Source organism: Dendroctonus ponderosae, unplaced genomic scaffold, assembly GCF_020466585.1.
Source record: "Dendroctonus ponderosae isolate FM_Combo_2020 unplaced genomic scaffold, Dpon_F_20191213v2 Dpon_F_20191213_1, whole genome shotgun sequence".
In the NCBI taxonomy this organism is placed as follows: Eukaryota; Metazoa; Arthropoda; class Insecta; order Coleoptera; family Curculionidae; genus Dendroctonus; species Dendroctonus ponderosae.
In genome coordinates, this window is record NW_026017110.1 from 41,541,038 (window position 1) to 41,562,132 (window position 21,095).

Consider the following 21,095-nt stretch of genomic DNA (forward strand, 5'->3'; position numbering starts at 1 on the left):
ACCAGAAGGAAACATCGGTGGAAGTTCAGTATAAATTGAAACTCCAAGATGTACCAATCCCAGGAGGACACAGTCTAGAAGCTGTGATCAAAGATGTGCCAATCCAATATTACATTTCATGGACTTCCTTCTCAATATTGTGCTTGATTACTTTAATTACTTGTAGTCTTTGCATTTACAAGCGAAAGCGAATCCACGCTTTGTTCCTGAAGCCACGTCCAACCAAGGAGTCCCTAGCTTCAGTTTTAAGGAGAGAGGAATTAAGGAACTTGGACCTTGATACCCGATTGAATAGCCATTTAGATAACAACCCCCTATAAATGCCGCTACCCAGCAGACAGACTTTAGACTTAATTTTCATTTATAAGCAGATTGTTGCTGCTCCTATATTATAAACACTCACTCTGTAAATTGTATTAATTAAAAATTGTTTTAAAAAAGTTGATTTCAATACCAACTTATTTAATTTTAATATATTAATTAGATAATGAAAAGATAATTTTATCTTCCCGTTTCATTGCCGGACATATGTGAATATCCTAATTTCGGTAACTCCAGGCTTTTGACCATATTTTACAAGTGGAAATCCGAATGTAGATATTTGAACACCATTATCAAGATCGACACGATGCGATGGCATGAAATCTTGATGAACTTTTTATAATCTAAATGTGGAAGTAACTAAAGGGGCAAGTGGTTGTCCTTATGCCTTTACAAAGGCGTTATATGCTATTCCTCATGCTAAGCTTTCATCTGAATCCGAAGACGTGGCACCGCCAAGTGCTTAACTTGTTTCCTTGCACATTTTTCTAATTATTTTGAAACATACACTTTGGCAATTGCCCCCTTTGTTATTTCCACTCTTCAATCACAAAATCGTTGTAAAAAGTATATAAAATATTCGATGACAAGCGGCAGCACAATGATTGATTATGCATTTTTTTCAAATAGGTAAAAGCACCAATTCCAAAGAGTAATTAGCAATAATTAGTTTTTGACAATACTACAAAAATAAATAAGTAAATAACATTCAAAGTAAGGTTATGGTAATGCCGTAGTTGGCATTCTTTGTACTAAACGTCAGACGGCCAGCCAATCACAGGGTCTTATTTTCGGCCTATTCTGTAATGCTGAGGGAAATACAATACGCTTCCCGTTGGTAGCCATTCTGCACATATAACTGTTTATTGAATCTCCCATGTCCTACTGACTCATTTTCCCTAATAAAAATGGTATCAAAATATGAGACATACTTAATGCGCACATAATTTTATAGAATTATCTTTTATTGAACCAGCTGCTGTAAATGCACAAAAAAACAAAAAAATAGCGTATTACAAAAACATGGTAAGGTTTTTTTGTTCGTTTTCAATATAAAATAGACATTCTACCGATAAGTGGATTGGTTTGATTGGCCACATTTTTTGGAAAATGCAACATTGAATATTTCCAGTCGAAACCACATACAGCTTCATTTAAATGTCGCTTTGCTGGTGAGTTATTCGGGTTTGCAAACAGTGGTGAAAAATGTTTCTTTTCTGACATTTTGCAAGCACAAGTGGCTTGCATCCTCAGAGGTGTTTAGCCCGAAAGTTGTCGTTCAGGGCGCTATTCTCCGCGCGTATTTGCAGACGATTTATCGAGACGCCGGGGAAAACCGATTTGCAAAACCCCAAAAATTTCAAAAGGACGGGGAATTACCGATTCCAGGTTGTTCTTTTGCGTAATTTTTAAAAAGAACTGTTATTTTTTCTCGCGGACTAGTGGTGAATACCCTTTCCGCGAGTATAAAGGGAGTCGAATTCATAACCTTTTCGCGACCCCTTCTGTGACGGGAGAAGCGCACCTGAGAAAAACAGACTCCGCTTGATTCCAGACGTTCTGGATTGAAGGTTCTGAACTAAAATTTAACTCTTCGTCGTTCGTGTGCCGGACGTTTTTTTTTGCCAGACCACCGGTAACAAACCAGAAATAACTACCGTCGAAGTGCCTAATTTTGTCATCAAAGGGAATATACAGAAACAAAGCCACCTTCAACCCAGAAACATTCAAACTTCTTTTGCAAAAACTAAAAAAGGCCCGGCCCTAAGAAATCCCTCTCGCCAATTTTTTCTACCTTCCAGTAAGAACGGGACTTGTAGCAAGAATTTGAAAAAGTGCTGGAGCTTTCGACTTCCCCTGGCCGATATATTTTTTTGGCAAGAAGTCTAAGCCATGACTGAACCAACCGACCTCCGTTCAGGGCTTTGCTGAATATGGGAAGCTCGGCCTCCCCACCGGCCAGTGTTGGCTCATACTTCTTTTGCGGACTTGGGTCACTCAGCTAAAGACATCGATGAACAATTTAGAGTGTTTGGGATTTAAAGAAACCACGCTGCGCGTTAAAGTTTACATTGGATTGATGTAAGCACAAGGCATCAGTCCAGTATAAGCTTCCAACAAAACGACTTTGAGGATGCAATCCACTCGTGCCTACGAATCGCCAAGAATAATTTCTGTTCTACTACGGCCTAACAGCCTGAAAGTTCCACCAGTTTCAAAAGGCAGAAGCCGCGAAAGCCTAACGTTTTTCATATTACAAACCTTGTTTAATTCTCGAAGCATAAGAGAACTTTGGTACTGATCATGCGGTTTACTAAAGTGGATGGCATCGATAACACATATGGTTGTTTTTCTTCGCCCGTAGACATCAAATGGAGTTTTATCTACATAATCACCTGCCCATGCAAACGAATCTCCATATCCACTATAGTTATTGTATCTTTCAACTCCTGAAACATTCATAATAAACAATCAAATTCTTATAAGTTCCAGCAATGTTATACAAAAAAGTAAAAGGGTTTAGCCATATTTACATCTGTCTTGGACCATGAGAAAATGATCTTATGTTAGCGAACCTTAATATAGGAAATATATCTGAATCCGATCCATAATCTCGAAACATTTGTTTTGAGGGAACTGTAGACTTTACTACGATAATTGCTATACAACCAGAACGAATTACATAACAAAAAACTAAGAAACGTGAGACTTCAACAAAGAACAAAGGCTTGCTTGAACCAAGTGAAATCGTCGATGAAAACTTCGATGTTACTCTCGTAATTTTTCCTAAGATGTAAATATCTAAGATATTTAATTTCGAATAACATTTATGAGTTTTTGTTGAACTATAAAATTGCATTCTTATTTGCTTCAATATTAATCTCATTTTCACCCTTCACATAATTGGGTAATTAGTTATATTTTAAACAAATTGACTAACTAACACCTGACATAACTGTATGGTGCATTTTTAGCGTCGGCTTTTGCGCTCTGCGTAATGATACGAACCATTTTGCCTTACCAGTAATAATTACAGCTTCACTGTTTCTTAACTGCTCAACAAAAAGCCTGCTAACAATTAATTCAGGACATATAACAAATCTTATTTCTTCTTGAACACAGCCATATCTTAAGACACCACCGCCAATGTTTCTAAAATTAAAAGTGATATTCTATAAAATCTGAAAAAAGTCAACTATTTCAATATATATATTTATTATTAAGCTATTTACTTATTCGCAAAATCAACTTGTAGGAATCCCAAACCGTTATCCTCTATGTTTCCAGTACTAGCAATGTGAATTTTTGTGTTTCCTAAATTATTATCCAAAGTATCCCATCGGGGCATATTGCTTCTTGGAATAATTTTGCGCTCAAAAGTCACTACGCCAACAGGAGCTGAAAATGTAAGAATATATCATAATATTTTCTAAGTGTTCCCAACAGACGAATATATAGGGTGTTATTTAAATACGTAGCGAAACTGCAGAAGGTGATTCTCTGAGAGAACCGAGTCATAAAAAATTAGATTTCTTAGTGAATAGCTTAGTAATAACTTTGTCTATTTTACTAAAATGTTACAATGCGCCAGTTTTGCCTTAGAAAAATTTAAATAATTAAGCTCCCTTTAGCCAAAAAAAATTAGGCCAAAAAAATTGCCACCACGAGCTGGCGCTTTAAAATTTTGTCTAGTTTTTTTACTCTAAACGTGCAAATTCTCTTATTGTTTAATCGACCGTATCTCTTCTTGAAGTAATTGAGAAATTTAATTATTTAGTATTACTTATTACAAACAAGGGCGGTTGTGACGAATAAATCAAACGCAGACTGGCCATGACACGTAACTCAACACTGAAAGTAACTCGAGTTTGGAAAGACCAATATCTCAACGCAACAAAGTGAACTTATTAAACTCCTTGATGTTTCCTAATGCGACATATGCCCCTGAGACCTGGACTTTGAAAATGGCCAATCGAAGGATGATAGATGCTTTTGAAATGTGGGCCTACAGAAGAATGGTGCAAATCTCATACACAGAACATCGTACTAACGTGACAATTCTTAAGAAACTAAAAATCACCACAAGGCCATCAACCAGGATAAACCAACCATATCGACGGTATTTTGGACACATTTCAAGAAAAACGAGTGGGATGAAAAAAACTTATTATAGAGGGAAAGCTGACTGGTAAACGACCGAGAGGAAGGTCTCCGACGCGCTGGGTGGATCAAACCAAGGAAATCATTGGACACGGTCTGCAGCTTCCTGCAGACTTCTCTTGCAGGTCAAGATAGAGAATGATAGAGAACCACGATCTGAGCAATTGAGACATGATTGAGAGTATGGTGACATCATTCGGGTTTACACTAACAAGTTTACACCGACAAGTTTACACCGACACGATAGTAACATTCTACTAGTGATGAAAAGTCATCATTTATCGATAATCATAACCCTCAGTGAAACTGTCATCAAAAAACCTGTAAAACCAACTCTCAATAATAAAACTACAGACTGGAAAAGTTTTAAGATGCAAATGGATCAAGAAATTAATCTAGATATTGATCTTACCACAAATGACCAGCTCGATTATGCAGTGGTTAATTTTACTGAATTAATATCTACAACAAACGGTTTGCATCAACATCAAAACAGTCACCCATAAACCCCCCAGATTTAAATATCCGGTGGAAGTGAGGAATCTGGTAAGAATAAAAGAAAACTTAGACGAAATTGGCAAGCAACCAGAACTACTCCAAATCTCAAAAAATTAAAAGACTGATCCAGCAACTAAAGGAAAATTCGGCAAACTTGTTCTTGGAAAATCTAACAGCGGATAAAAGTACAAACTACTCTCTGTGGAAAACTACGAAAAAACTCTGAAGGAAAATCACTCATGTACCACCAATCCTGAAAGAAGACACATATCTTCACTCCAAATGAACCGGCAATGAGCTCAAATGAGAGCCCTCCACAAATAGAAAATAATTGGCACAAAACAATCAAAAAAGTTACCTTAAATAAGCTCAAACGAGAGCTGGAGCTGAAATACAACCTCAACCCGAAAAAGCTCACCAGGATACAATCTCATTACTGGACTAGTGTTAAAGAAGTTACCTACGAAAGGACTAAAAATGTTTCGACTGTTGGTCAACGCAACATTTAGACTGATGCGAGTCCCGGCTCATTGGAAAATCGCAAATATGCTTATGATTTTAAACCTTGGAAAAAAAGATACAGAAATGAAATCTTACAGACCGATTTCCTTGCTACCTGTCATGTCAAAACTGTTTGAAATTTTTTTTATTAGCATCAGGAGTCTACAGAGTTCCATGCAGTTGTGGCAGAGCATATATCCGCACCACAAAACGTAGTGTAAACACTAGGATCACTGAGCATAAAAGAAGTTTCAGATTAGGACAAACAGAAAAATCAGCAGAAGCGGAGCACGCACGTCTAGACGGCCACCAAATAAAGCACGGGAGATCACTTCGCCCACTGCCTCATCGCCTTTGATAATGTCCACGGCAGTTGTGAACGAAACGTCAGGAAGAAATTCCCATGGGCCACGGCTTCAAAGCCCGAAAAAAATTCTAAATGTATTTGAAAAAATATTCCACAAACGATTGAAACCAATTATTGAAGAAAATAATCTACTACCGAATCACCAGTTTGGATTTAGGCAGAGACACTCACATCAACAATAAAGCAGGTTCATCCTCTGGTCGACATAATAGAAAAAGCTCTGGAAGGAAAAGAGGTGTGTTTATTGATGTTTCTGGATGTATCGCAAGCATTCAATAAAGTCTCGCATGAAGGCTTACTCTACAAACTTAGACGCAGCGTCTAAAAGACGCTAGCGATTGTGGCCCGGATCGAACTTACAGGACTGAACGGGATCAAGTAGACGGGCGACAAAATTGTGGTAGCACCAGACGAATTTGTTTACTTAATTTGGCTTGTACCGAAACGGCATGATGGCACTTCTCACGCGCCAAATATATGGTTCGGGCGCAGGCACCAAAGTCGCCGGGTCTTGGCGACTAAATTGTCGAGCGTCAAAAGTCGCCCGTCTGCGGGTGCCCTTAAGACTCCAAAAATATTCGATCTGAACCTCAAGGAAGCGTACCGGGCCCAATTCTATATCCTCGGTTCACTAGTGAGCTACCGCAGAGAACAAACGCCGTAGCGGCAACATTCGCGGCGGATTACACAGCTGACGCAGCCATGGCTTAAACTGATGTAGAATCTACGTTGTTTCTACAAAGACTCAATGACTCAGTTTAAAATTGGACGAAGAGATGGTGGATAAAACTTAGCGATCAGAAAGCAGTATATGTGAACTACACCAACAAAAGAATTTTGAATCCAAAGAGCTTAACAATAAATGTAAATATAATCCTTTACGAAAACACAGCAAAATATATTGACATGAACCTTGACGCTAAAGCTAAATGGGTCGAGCACACCAAAATCAAACTTGCAGAACTGCAAATCCGCTTCAAACCCCTCTACTGGATACATGGTCGAAAACCCGAAAACCATGGACTTCCATCTACAACAAACAAGCTTTTAGTTTACAACTAAATTCTTAAACCTATTTGGATGTATGGCATTCAACTGTGGGGATGTCATATTTTGAAAATACAACGATTCCAGAGCAAAGTACTACGAACTATTGCAAACGCTCCTTGGTACGTACCTTGGTGTACCTTTGTTTGAAGAGGTCATAAAACAGATTGCAACGAAACAACAAAATCGTCTCTCACAGCACGAAAATTCAGAAGCACTGCATGACTTGACAACAACCAATTTCAAGAAGCTTCAAAAGGACCAAACCCTTTGAACTCGTGGCATGTCAGGGCTAACACCCCTCGGTTGACTCATCAACACCAAGATGAAGTGCAAAGTAAATCAATGGAACCTTTGTAAAATAAATTTGTAAAAAATTATCAGATATAAATTAATGGTTGGTCAGTAATTACCAGTTTTAATAAAACTACTTTAAAAAAGTTTCACCACTGTGAAAAAACAAAATCAGCTTAATTGCAGACACCATATATGTTGATGGTTTGTGCAAATTGCTACAAAAGTAATTAGGTTAGCAATAAATACCATTATGTTCAGTTCATGTTGCAATTTCAACTAATGTGTCGTCTATTAGTATGGAATAGCCTGGTAGTAATCACCGATTACAATAATAAATAATCCAATTGGTTCGCTTGTGAGAAGTTACTTTTAACGAAAAGCATTAAAAAAGACATCTCTCGATATAACTGAAAATTCTAGCTGCAAAAATTGAAAATATCTCAGGAAGATGGACGTTTTGCTTCACACAAAATTTTAATTATTAGCCTTCTAAAATTAAGATTCATCAAGAATGTGTAGTTTGTTTCATTTTTACTGTAGTGTTATTGCTTTGTTTCAAACTGTGGTGGACTGCCAATGTTTCGAAACGAACAAGGACTTAATGTTTGATATTAGCGGCGATATCAAGGGAAATTTTGTTAAAGAAGGTGCAGATACGCACTGTATTTGCCTGCCATATTGGGAGTGCAAAGACGTTAATCAAGCAACATATAAAGAAGATTTTGGCTTATCCGAAGTACGAAGTAATGAAAACAACCAAAATATTTTGTCTGCCAAATGCTCAGGATATCTAGATGTTTGTTGCAAAGTAAAATGTGGAATACAATACAGCATGGCGGGACACACAACAAACATGCATAAGCGAATACTTGGAGACGCAGATATTGCCGAGTTTGGCGAATTTCCTTGGATGCTCGGAATCCTTGATGGAACAGTATACAAGTGTGGAGGTTCGTTAATTCATCCTAAGGTCAGTAGCCACATATAAAATAGGCCACGTAGTTTTTATTTACTTCCTTGCACATTGGAAACACAAGTAGAAATAGTCTATAATAATATAAGTAAATACATTTGGTATTTCCTCTATTTAAATAAATTATACAGAGATATAGTTTAGGTTGGAACTAATTTATTTCAACATCTCGGACCTATTCCATGGAAAAATCGTCAATTTTAATTTTTATTGCGGTTTTATGATGATAAGTGCAGTTTACTATTGCCGAAGTTTAGACCAACCAATTTCAATTTGTTTAAACTAGAACTTATTTTACATTTACTTTTTTTTTCTAATTCAGATTTTATGTAGTATGTTAAAATATGCTTTTGAAGTTGAAATTATTTCAACAGCTATGGCTGTTATACTGCTGATACAATATGGGCTGCTTTCCGTAACAAAAAATACAGTCACGATAATTAGGAAAAATTCAGGTCCTGCTAAAGCGGTGCTGCTCTATACAAGGTGATTTTTTCTTGATAACTAGTACAGCAGATGTACAGAAACTACAGCAGATACAACGAATGTTAAATGGACTTTTTATTTTATTTTTCTAAAATTTGACAGCTGACAGGAGATATGTGAAAAAAACTTATTTATGACAGATTTTTAAATGACTCCTAGTTTCATCAATTATAAACTGACAGGAAAACATTAAATACAAAAGTTATCGCAAATTCCATTGGCAAATGGCATGAGACATTACAATCTACAAATTAAGATGTTATTTTTGACATTTGACACAAAATTGAGTTTTTTTAAATGGAAACCATATTTAATTATTCCTTTATTAAATAGAGCATTTATCACCATTTCTGTGATATATCACACCGGTAGGTTCTTTCGAAAATGACGTGTCTGCGAATGATTTTTACTTTCTCAATTTAGCTGAAGTTAGCAATGGAAAATAGTATAAGGCAGGCAGCAGTGTTTCCATAATAACAACAAATAATAACAATATGCTTCGATATTTATTTTTATTAAGTTTATGTCATATGTAAAAAATGAGAATTAATTTCTAAAAATGTTTTGTCATTTTATTTGAAATGCAATTTCCAAAAAATTTCTATTTAAAGTTTTCCTGTCAGATTAATACTGACTGAACTAGGAGTTACTTCAAAATGTGTCATAAATTAGTTTTCTTCAAATATCTCTTGATACCTGTCATATTTTGAAAGAAGAAAATTAGTTTCGAGTAGACCATTCAAAACTGCAATTCTTTGTCCCTTTCACCTTTTTTTGAATCTGCTTTAGTTTCCAAGATCCCTGTCTAGTCATCGAAAAAAACTTACACTGTATATGTAAAACACAATTTTAAAAAGTGGAACTTCCGGTTATACAGGAACACAACGTTAAGTATTTTTTAAATGGAACGCTCTATAGATTACTATAAATTTAAGTTCTTTCAAAGAGTTTGCAAACACTTTTAGGAACGAGTTTTATCTCTATCTCGAACGGTTTTGGAAATTGTATTTGCATTTTATTATAATAAATGACAAATGCAGTCCTGAATGTTATTACCGATACTGCACAAAAGACAAGATATTCTGCAATGGAAATTTACAGAATCGTAATAAAGTATTAAGTTTACTTAAGCAATCATGTATATCAGGTCTAATTTATTAGATTGTTCCTAAAAAATGTCGAACTCGCTATATAAAATCTTAGAAAAACTAACGTTTATCAAGTTGTTACCATCGATTTTTCTCACAGAAGCGTGTTCCGCTTCAAAAATAGGTGTCACATTCAATTCACATGCTTATACAGCTGAAATGATACACTAAGCACTAGAAAGTGTGTTTTTTTAAAAATGAAATAAACTCCATTCATTTCACTGTCAGTAATTTTTTTAGGAAAAACAGCCTTTTGTATGTAGAAATTTTCTGTATAACTGTCAATATCGGGCCGAGTTCTAAATTTTGAAATTTGTTGAAAAACGCACGCTTTTTTATCAAAAATGCATCTCCGAAAATTTCAATCGGTTGAGAAACTTGGAAGTTATGATGATTTTAAGGTCGAAAAGACGATTTGCCGAACAAAATACTTTGTTCTCGGCACATTCACTGTTGTAAAACTCTCAAACTTGCACACACTTCCACTCTTTACTCTGTAACTCGGTCAGTTATCAACATTTTGCAGAAATTCAAAAACTTGAAAAAAACCCATAGACTTGGCGTAAAAAGCGGTTCAGGGTAAAGTTCATTTTGGTCACCGTTTCAGCACCAGGGGAGTTCAATTTTTCAAAGATCTGAAGCGCTAGTTGTTCCTGGAAACACACTCTTTTGTTACAAGTTTGGGGGCGCATCAATATTTTTTAACCTCAAAATGTATTTATAGGAGCAACTCAATGGTTTAAAAAAAATTGTGCAATTACATTTTTTTTTGTAAATTCTCGAAGTTTTTCAAAATTGAAAATGTGTACATTTTTCACTTAAGAGTCGAATTTAGATCAAAATGCCATTCAATAACACCGTTTTCATATATAATGTTGGAGAAAAAAAAATTGGATTTATAGGCTTATTTGCCGAGAATCCCGCAACTGTTATAATATTTCAAAAAGAAAAAAATGCTCTGGATTGCCACGCGTATTCGCTAGAGTTCGATTGACTTGACAAAAATCGACATTGGCAACGGTTTAGGGGATAATGAACGCTGAATGTTGGCAACCGTTCGACTGTTCCATTTGCGCATACCTGCTTTCTTTTGCTCGTAACGTCGTTAAACGTCAAGATATTTCAAAAGTTCCAAAACGACCAAAAAGCCCGAAGAAGTAGCTATAAAAACTATTCCCCTCATAAGAGATAGCGGCCATAACAAGGGAGTAAAACCAGTTGGAACTCGGAGTGTGCAACCAAAAAAATTGACATTTATCAATCGATTTTTTAAGCAAAAGATTCTCAGCCAAAAATTTTCCAGTGCATTTAAGGCCGAGTACTTTAATTTTTGGAAAAATATAATGTTTGCCTACAGATGCTTCTTTTTAATTGTGGTTTTGCTCTAAGTGTCTTTCTTTATGTGTTCATAATAACTAATATTAAATTGCAGCTAAATTTGCCGAAAGGGGATCATCGCTAAATTCAGTAGAATGATTTCGTTTGATAGAATGAACCGTTAGCTCTAAAGTGCCTTTCTTTCATCAATCAGTCATAGCGTGGTGACAGTATTCCAATTATAATTAAAATATTTACTTATTTAATACTGTTGATAACAAACGGTTAGAATTAAGGACAAAATCCCTGACTTGAAGTGACCCCTGACTTGAAGTGAAGCTGAAACATTTTTAACTAAATACTTTTTTCCGAATACTAGAAACATCCTCAGAATCACTTAGAAACCTTTCAAGTTTTCACAAAAAATATTATTTAGAGTTTTATTGCTAAACATAAATGTGGAACACTAAAACTGTTAAAAATTGCGAGTATTTCAAAATAGAGCACATTTTCAAAGTCAAACAAACCACCGCTCAGGAAAGTGTTCCATATAACTGCTGTGTGCGATACAATATACAATTTCCAAGCAAATATTAGGACTTTTAATACTTGAAAACAGTTGCGTTTGTAAAATTCGACTTAATAAGTTGATAAATAATTGTCACAAACAAATAAGTTAGAAACATATTTATGTAGAAGACTCAGTTCCGCCCCCACTAATTAACGAATTCGAAATTTCATAATTTGGCAGCAAACTGTTTAGAAAATATTGCCAAAATAATATTTAGATTTCTTCCCTCAAGCTATTCCAGTCCTAGAAGCAAATCTTGAGGTATTTTTTATTAGAACTTGATTAATTCCGGTTTATTTAAGGGGACACTATTGCACACGTTTATATCGTTATCAGAACCTTCTGTTTTAGGTGGCACTGACGGCGGCACATTGCGTAACAGCTCCAGTCAAATATACAGTAAGAGCAGGTGAATGGCATTGGAAGCATATGGATGAACCTTTGCTCCATCAAGACCGAACAGTGGCATTTATAAACATCCATCCCCAATTTGATTCTTCAAGTTTAAGAAATGACATCGCTCTTTTGGTTCTAAAAAGTCCGTTCAAGCTTACATCCCATGTTGGAATAATCTGCGTACCACCTCCAGATTTGAACGTCGATACAACACGTTGCACCGCAGCAGGATGGGGAAGAAACTCTAAACATGGAGTATATCAGCCGATACTCAAAAAAGTTGATTTACCCATCGTTCCATTCCGTGAATGCGAGCGTATATTACAAAAAACTTTAGGGCCACTTTTTGAGCTGGATGATACGTTTATCTGTGCAGGTGGTGAGCCGGGAAAGGATACGTGTAAAGGAGATGGGGGCAGTCCTTTGATGTGCCCTATAACTGGCGAAACTAATAGGTATCAACAAGTTGGTGTAGTTTCTTGGGGAATCATTTGCGGACTCACACAAGCACCAGGGGCTTACGTTAATGTAATGTTGTATTCAGATTGGATCGATGGAGAGATGATTAAGATGAGTTTGAAACCAAACATTTATCGACATAACTACGATATTAAAACCCAATCGAAGTGAAATTATCGTGTTTACTTATGAAATTCTGCTTATAATTGGTAGGTTTAGTTACTTACATTCTGAGGAATATAATACTAGCGTTCTGATAAATTAAACGGCTTGGATGTATTCAGTTTTAATAATGTTAAACTGGAGTTTTGTCCCAACCGATGAGAAATTTTCTTTTAATGCTCGTAACACAAGGTTGTTAAGCGTTAAACGTAACCTAAGGTAAAGTTCTAAAGTTTCAGTTCAAAGCATTTTCCCGTCGAATATTAAAATTATCCTCAACCTCACTTCAAACGCGCAAAAACGTATGAAATATGCACGATTTGGTGCATATTTTTAAAATAATGATTAATAGAAATCTTCAAACTTCAATTATTAATAAATTTAAGATAACTGAAAAAACGAACTTTTAATTTTCAATTAGTCTTTTTTTTTAGTTTTCAATGTAATTTGGCAAAATCTAATTCTGCTGCTATTTAAAATGTCTTGCTTGTGAATGTTTAATAAATAGGACTACCATAAAATAACACAAATTATTAATAATATATTCATGTACCTACTATAAAATATTAACTTGTTATTTTCCAGTTCCGTTTATTTATTTTCTTTTGCTTTTATTAGTAAAAAAAAATAATTATAAAACATAGAAGTCACGTTATAAACCAACATTCAAAATACTTACGTGAATGCGTTACTCTTCTAAAGTAGTTACAGATACTTTTTAATTTTTCGCAAATGCATTGCCTTCTCTTAGGTCTTGAAAATGCAGAGAATAGACTGAAAATATAAATAATTATTAATTATCTGGCGGAAAAGCAAAAATTATTGTACGCTTTTCAATGATTGCCAATAAAATTAAACAATTAAAAAGCTGATACGCCCTTGATTTTTCTGTAAATAATAAATATTTTTCAAGATGCCATTCACTTTGGAAGAAAATAATCCTTCTGTCAGGCATATTATAAAAAATAATTTGGTACTACCCGCATGTAATATCAGTTTTAGATATTAGTAGTAGTAGTTCTGTGGAGGTCGGCCGGCGAGTAAGCCTTCAAGGCCCGTTTCACCATTCCCCCTCCATTCATCCCGCCTTACTACCCCTCCTCTTCACCACCCAGGCGTCCCGTCCCCTTGACGAAGCCGAGGATCCGTCTCCACTCCAGCGAAGACAGTTCCGTGCAGGAGAGGGCGGAGGCCCCAAGCAGGCGCCTCACGGACAACCAGTGGTGGCATACTCATAGCAGGTGATACGATATTTCCTCCGCCGTTGCACATTGTGGACAGACGGGGCTATCACCGATTCCAAGTAGGTGTAGCTGTCTGTTCAGACCGCAGTGACCTGTCATGACCCCAACCAGAGTCCTCAGCGCCCAGCGACTCCATGACATCAGCCATTTGGACGTTGCCTTGGCATCGCCCGGCATTCCAATCAACTCTTTGACTTGTTTACACCCTTCCGCCTTTCTCCACGACTCTGTGGTACTTTTAAAGCCCCAGTCGTTAAGTACGCTTGCTACCTGTCTGTTACTTAGCTCTATGTGAGTTTCGACAGTTATTGGGCTCTCAGAAGATCCGCGTCTGGCCAATGCGTCGGCATGCTCGAACCCCATGTGCGCCGGAATCCATACCAAGTTTACCTGTTTCGGTTCTGCCACTTTATTCAGGGCATTCCAGCACTCCTGGATCAGTCTACTGCCCATCCTAACGCCGAGAAGTGCATTTAGGGCCGCATGGTTGTCAGAGTAAATCTCAATCTCTCCTTCTAGTCCTCATATGACCTCCTTGCACAAGTAACCAAAGGCGTGGGATTACAGATAAACCAAAGTAAAATAAAAAGAAAACTTAGTCATACGTGGAACAATAAAATTGGAAAACAATATCACAGAAATTACACAATATCGATACCTTGGGCGCGAATTAAAAATCACTAGAAACGACCCTGATACCAGAGATACAAAGAATAATCGGTTTAGATTCGGTCACACGGCAAACATAGCGAAATCCCCATGAGCCTTAAGAGAAATGTATGTAATCAATATGTGATTCCAGTAGTAAATAACATACGGATGCGAAACACTAAAGCTCACTAAAAACAACATAAATAAGTTAAGGATATCACAGAGGAAAATGGAAAGATCAAAATTCGAAGAAGAACGGTGATAGAGGGCATCACCATTTGCAGGCCATGTGGCACGACTCAACGATGATAGATGGACCAAAAGATGATTAGAATGAAAATACCGACGCGATGGGCAGACGATATACGGCGAATAGACCACAACTGGATACAACTTGCGCAACATAAAAATTCTTGGCGACGTATGGATTAGGCTTATGTCCAGCAGTAGACAGGAGAAAAAGCTGGATGATGATGATTATATCTAAAACTGATGATACATGCAGGTAGTAATAATTTTTTTAAATATGTATGCCAGAAGAATTATTTTCTAGATCTTAAAAAATATTTATTATCCGCAGAAAAATCAATGGCATATCAGATTACTATTTGATTGATTACTTAATTCTTTATTTTGATGTGCGATCATGGAAAAGAGTACAATAAATCTAGATCATTTTTATTCATGAATTCTGAATCCCGAATTTTTGCCATCACCATTTTGATATGGGTATCGCTGTACAGACATTAAAACTACGCTAGTAGTGTGCTTTATAGATAAAAACTTCAATAAACATCTGAAATCTAGATAGATGTAGGTTACCAATATCTCTCTTAAAACGTGTGGCTTGATTTCACATGTAGTGTACTTTAAGCGATTTTTTGTATTTCAAGGACCCCATTTTAATATTATATGTAGACTGGTATGAAAGTTCCAATGAATAGTGAATACTTGGTACAACATTGTTTTACATACGTCTCAAACGTGATGACATTTCTTGAATGTGGAAAAAGACCGCTCACATTTAAAAAAATATGTATAAAAGAGCAGATTTGAAAATAAACTAGTTCCCATGATTTCTCTTCTCTTTCTAAAATTTTATTCATTTCGTTTTTGTAGTTGTCGCAATTGATCTGAAAATTGCTTCTGAAAAACCGGAAATTATTTATTCATTCAAACATTAAATTGAACTTGAAGTTCTTTTCAATTCCAAGAAACTTGACTCATTTAATGAGTTTATTTTAATTTTTGCAAGCCAGCAATCAAAAAGTATAACTAAAGTAGAAAACCTAATTTAAAATTCCACCTAGTTTCAGTTTCCTTCTGGCTGTAGTAGTTGATCTGCCAATAATACCGTGCAAAAGTACCGTCCAAAAGTCGAGTTGTTTACTGCGAAACAAACGAAAATTTTTTGGGATATTGGTTTTATTAGATCAGAAGAGATAATTATTAATACCGGCTGTCGCAAAAAGGATGGTCAGCGGTTGTCTTTTGGAACGTATTTGTTGAAGATTGTTCAGAAAAAACAATTTCATAACAAACTGGCAGAAGAAGAAGTTACTGGAAATTATTTTGAAATTTTTCAGATGGCGTAACTGCAAACGGTATTTTAAAGAGTGGATTTTATACATAAATTGTCCCGATAAGTGAAACATTTAGTAAGTTTAGTCAAAAGATCATAAAAACCGTACTACTTTCCTTAGAAGTTTTTTCATAACTTGTCAAATAAAGGGTGGGGGAAGAGTCAAACCGCTTAATGCACAGAAAGTTTAGTATCAATTGAAAGAGCAAACTCTATGATATGTGATATAAAAACAATTTTAATCATTTTCACATAAAAATTTAAGAAAAACAGCATCTAAAAATTTTTCAGTTTGGTTTATTTTTTCCTGTGCTTTCGAATGCGTGTAAAATAACTTGGTAGAATGTGAAATTTTTGTGGAAAATTAAAACAAATACATGTTTTTAAACAGCGGATCTTTCGAAAATTATTAGGATTGTTTTAATATCAAATATCGTAGTTTTAATTTCTCTTTCAATTGATAGTAAAAACTTTGAAATCGGTAAAGCCGTGTAGGAGTTACGGGTTCCTTTGAATTTTGCTGTGTGACTCTCCCCCCACCCTTTATTTGACAAGTTAGGAAAAAAGTTTATAAGGAAAGTAGTACGGGTTTTTATGATATTTTGACTAAACTTATTAGATGTTTCACTTATCAGGACAATTTCTGTATAAAATCGACTTTTTAAAAAACCGTTTGCAATTACGCCATCTAGTGGTCATCTGAAAAATTTCAAAATATATTCCAGCAAATTCTTTCCTTCAAGTTTGTTATCAAATTTTTTTTCCGAACACTACAACAAATACTTACCAAGATACAGCCGCTTACCATCCTTATTGCGACACCGGGTATATTACTGAAAAGTAAATGTAGAAAAAATTGAAAACTTATTGTGAAACTATGAGGAGTACTTTACTATAGGAAAGTAAATATAAGAAATGATTGTACAATACTTGTCCCAAAGGAAGATATAAAAATAGGCCTACCGTCGATGTATGCAAACATATAAATTAACTAACTGCACACAATGCTAACAACTCACCTCACAAAATTAACTCCTGGATAACTGGTAGCAATATTGCTTTTCCACGGAAAAGTGCACAAAAATGCATTGGCCAGAAGACACGCAATTTGTATTTGCGACAAGCTTAATGACCTATTGTGATTTTGTTTTAATAAAGGTACCCCATTTGGCAATAACACTGGTAACTTTAAAGCCAGGGTAACGATTTTCGGTAACAAATTTCTAAAGAAGTGGTCTGCATCTTCGTTGTCTAATTCCTTAAACATCAGTTTTTAGTTAGAGCATACAACAACAACATAAATAAAAATTTACTTCAGTAAAGAAATAATGTAAAGCTTCTAATCGAGGCAACTTTGAACTATACTTTCTCAAGGCAGCTTCAAACTCTTGACTTGTTGATATTGGAGCTGATAAAACTTCAGCAATTATTTTCCATCTCTCCTTAATAACTTCAGAGTTGTTCTAGAAATGGGGGGGAGCGATTAGATAATAGTCTCACGATTGAACAGGCCCACAATTTTTTGTTTACCTCTGTGACATTAAACAGATTCTTTTCAGAGAATGGCATTCGCACATAGTCTTCCTCCCACAGATGACTTTCTTTTGAAATGTGTGGTTTGGGGCAATCTTGCAATGTAACATCAATATGATATAGAACATGGTGATATTTTGAGGGTATCACAGGTGTGACTGCAAAAGACCAATGACCTTTCCCTTGGCAGATATCCTTTATACTGGTTCCTAACCATTTACTCGTTTCTCCATTGCAGTTGTCTGCATTAGTAACGTCGTCCATCATTTCAAGTCTTTTAAAGCACTGTTTTTATTGACTTAAATGTAGGTTTTATCAGTTGTGAATATCTATTTATTAAACAATTTATAGTTACTTGGACAGAATATTCTATATAAATCGACGGTATATCCCTGCAGATGTTCAACTACAACACAAAAACCGCATGTACTGTTGGGAGATTTAAATCAACCGAAATTAAAGTTAAACTTCCCAACTATGTGCAAACTCTGGGGTTTTAATTCTCGTTTCTAACCTATGGCAGTAAACAACAAACAGCTGACATGAATGACATCAACAGCAGGAGCTCGTTCATAAACGACACTCGAACTGGAAAATAATACGAAACCATTATTGGTTCGGATAATTTTGAATCGCAAAATAATAGCTGAATCAAAGGCCAAAAGTGCGCAAAAAAAAGTGTTATCTTTTTTATGAAGTAAGAAAACATTTCAAAATGTTTAATCGAAACGAACTTTACCATATAGTTTGAATTCTAACGACACACAAAGGTGAAGATTCTTTTAAATAATTAAATTGTAAAAAGTTACAAGAGCGAAACTTTGAATTTATTTGCTATATCTTCGGAGCATAATAAATAACGTGATCAAAGCGTCAATGTGTCAATAAATGTCTGAAGAAAAATGATACTGAATTGTTCGCCATTTACCTCCAGAGGTCACCCTCAGTAGTATCTAACACGGTCTATAGTAGTCTTGGCTATAACATACCCAATCAGAAAATTCTGGACACCCTGGATTCTCTTCAAAGCGTATAAATCTTTCGCCTTTTACTAAAGATTTCCGTGGAGAGGGTCAATATAAATGGGTCTTGAAGAATTTTTCTGTATGCCCTGTTCTTCGGAATGGGGCGCTTGAATGAATTAAATTGAAAGTGGTTTTAAATTTGTAGCGTGAAAGGTGAACGGTTCTCATCAGACAAGAAATAATGAGACGAGGTTCACATGTTAACATTGGAAACAGGCCCTCGCCGGGGGCTGGGTGAACTAACGGAGCAAGGGTTTCGCACGGGCGTTTCAAATGCATAGTTAATTTTATTTATTTATGAATTATAACTGCAAACTAGGTATTTATATAAATATGGGTATTATTATAAAAAAGTAACAATAGCATAACAACCAAAGCTAATTTATTAAATATGAAATAAACATACATATAAAAGCGAATTAAATATATGAAATTTCAACAAAAACAACACTCTAAACAAACAAAAAAATGTATTCTTGCAAATTCGAAATTAGTAAATTAATTTCAAATCGTTCAATCGTTTTCAAAAGGTATCTGCAAAAATTATATTAGTAAATTATGAAATATAAACAGGATTTTTTTTGCTGTTTGCCCAACGACCGGAGGGAAAAATCTTCACGAAGACACTCAAAGTCCTGGAGAACTAGGTAGTGCTGGATTCTTACCAACTAAAAACCCCCGTTTTTGAACTGGCTCTCCCTAAAAATGCGTCAGCTCCGGCACCCGGGTGCCATAGCGTCACATTCAAAGAATAACATTACAAAAACTGTATGTAGAATTAAAGTAATACATAAACTATTAAAGAGTACAATTGAAAAATAATTAAAACAGTATTAATTAATAAGCAGAAAAAATATGTTTCAACAAAAACTTTTTAAACAATCATTACATATAAAATGTTTTTTAAAGCCCTAACTTTCTTCTTTTATTTTCATTTTTCTTTTTCTGCTTTTCAACCTGAATGCTATGTTTATTATCTTGGACAAACTTTTTAACCAAAATAAACCAAATATTATTTAACAATTTGTTTTTAAGGTCTTCGTTGTGTAATTGGCAAGAAAACCAACTAAAATCACACTCTTTACTTAAATACATTATAATGTTTTGCTTTCAATCACTAGCCTTTATGTTTAAATTTAGAATATAAAAAAACTTATCATAAATGTCACTAACGTAATTGACTAGCTGTTTAGTTACATAATTCAGTCTTTTAATATTATCGTACTMCTTAAAAGTAACAAATGAATGATGTTGTTCTAATTCCTCTGTAAAAAGACAACCGTAGCAAATATCGCATTGTTTTGTGTGTTCCAAATTGGTTTCTTTCTGCTGACATTTATAAACTGCGATTTTATAAAATTTATCCCTGAGTCATCTAAGTTTTTTTCAAAATGTTTAAATATCTCTGAATTGTTGATGTTGTAAAGGTCTTGAATTTGATTTTGTGACATCTGTAATTTTTTTTTAATTTACAAATATATGCTTTTTGTTGTCGGTAGGCAGAGTATAATTTTTTTTTTTTCAGTTGTAAATGTTGACCTTTTAACTCTCAATTTTTGGGGCTTTGCTGTTGTACATTTTGTGGATTTCGGCTCTGGAATGGATTGTAATTCATTATGTTCTAGTGATTGCGGGCGAAAGGGTGAAGTTTAATTTGAGATAACGTAAGTCTCTTTTTGAAAGATTGTGGGAACGGCGCCTTTAATTAGTCTGTTATGAAACGTGCTTGTAAAATCTGATTCAATGAAATGATCTTCACACAAATAATGTCTGGTAGTTGAATATTGAATCGAATTAATGAGGTGTTTGTTTAAACTACTAAACCACATTTGACGACATGTTTCATCTTTTGGGAACTTGAAAAAATCCTTATCGCCATGTACAAAATATTTGCTATTGCACAAGGGATAGCGACAAGTATAATTTGCTATAGTTGTCATTTTGGGATGAAGTAATTATGAATTAATGATTAAATGAATATTTACCGGACCAATTCGAATACCTATTAATTTAGAAACAATAAATTATTTATATTTATATACAAAGAACGTACATACAAACCTATTAACTTACTCGTTATGCGCCAGCCTCGTGGTAATTACTAGTCTGGTATAAACGGTGGTATGCTGCCGGTAAAAAAATGAATTCAATGTAACTAGATAATTATTATATTACACACATTTCAACTTACTTGTTTTTAGAATTTCTATGATCACAGACACGAAATGGAAATAAACAAATTATCATTTAGACCACTACCGCCAAATGAGAGATTTATGACTAATGAAGTTTTGGTTTTGTGCAGAACTACCAACAGTGGTACAAGGGCCTAGGACCTAGTGAGACATGGCTGCCA

At 35.1% G+C, this 21,095-nt stretch overlaps 2 protein-coding genes and 1 non-coding gene across 4 annotated transcripts in view; 2 read left to right on the plus strand and 1 right to left on the minus strand.

Moving 5' to 3' along the window:
* The window catches only part of LOC109540419 (poly(ADP-ribose) glycohydrolase), a 29,536-nt gene extending 11,263 nt beyond the window's left edge, over positions 1 to 18,273 (minus strand). The window contains exons 1-8 of one of the 2 annotated variants that reach the window (XM_048663839.1): positions 18,070 to 18,273; positions 17,712 to 18,012; positions 17,495 to 17,644; positions 17,201 to 17,439; positions 13,384 to 13,478; positions 3,555 to 3,720; positions 3,344 to 3,474; positions 2,584 to 2,771 (exon numbers count right to left, since the gene is read on the minus strand). In XM_048663839.1, coding sequence (XP_048519796.1) covers positions 2,584 to 2,771; positions 3,344 to 3,474; positions 3,555 to 3,720; positions 13,384 to 13,478; positions 17,201 to 17,439; positions 17,495 to 17,644; positions 17,712 to 17,981 — 1,239 coding nt within the window. In that variant the 5' untranslated portion in view covers positions 17,982 to 18,012; positions 18,070 to 18,273. Of the gene's footprint in view, positions 1 to 2,583; positions 2,772 to 3,343; positions 3,475 to 3,554; positions 3,721 to 13,383; positions 13,479 to 17,200; positions 17,440 to 17,494; positions 17,645 to 17,711; positions 18,013 to 18,069 lie in introns of those variants that run through there. The other variant, XM_048663842.1, reaches the window with a different exon arrangement.
* On the plus strand, positions 7,414 to 13,058 carry LOC109540418 (phenoloxidase-activating factor 2). The gene is made up of 2 exons (XM_019908779.2): positions 7,414 to 8,162; positions 12,039 to 13,058. The coding sequence occupies exons 1-2, from the start codon at positions 7,704 to 7,706 to the stop codon at positions 12,711 to 12,713; spliced, it is 1,134 nt and encodes a 377-aa protein (XP_019764338.1). The 5' UTR covers positions 7,414 to 7,703; the 3' UTR covers positions 12,714 to 13,058.
* Positions 18,274 to 18,721: 448 nt separating the features above from the next.
* LOC125502703 lies at positions 18,722 to 18,840 on the plus strand. Its single transcript, XR_007280484.1, has one exon. It is a non-coding gene; the product is annotated as a U5 spliceosomal RNA (small nuclear RNA).
* The last annotated feature ends 2,255 nt before the right edge of the window (positions 18,841 to 21,095 follow it).

Bases quoted from the DNA above. Each gene is read 5' to 3' on its own strand.
- LOC109540418 (XM_019908779.2), top strand. From the start codon at position 7,704: ATGTGTAGTTTGTTTCATTTTTACTGTAGTGTTATTGCTTTGTTTCAA. The intron at 8,163-12,038 runs GTCAGTAGCCAC...CTTCTGTTTTAG, and splicing joins GTTCGTTAATTCATCCTAAG to GTGGCACTGACGGCGGCACA.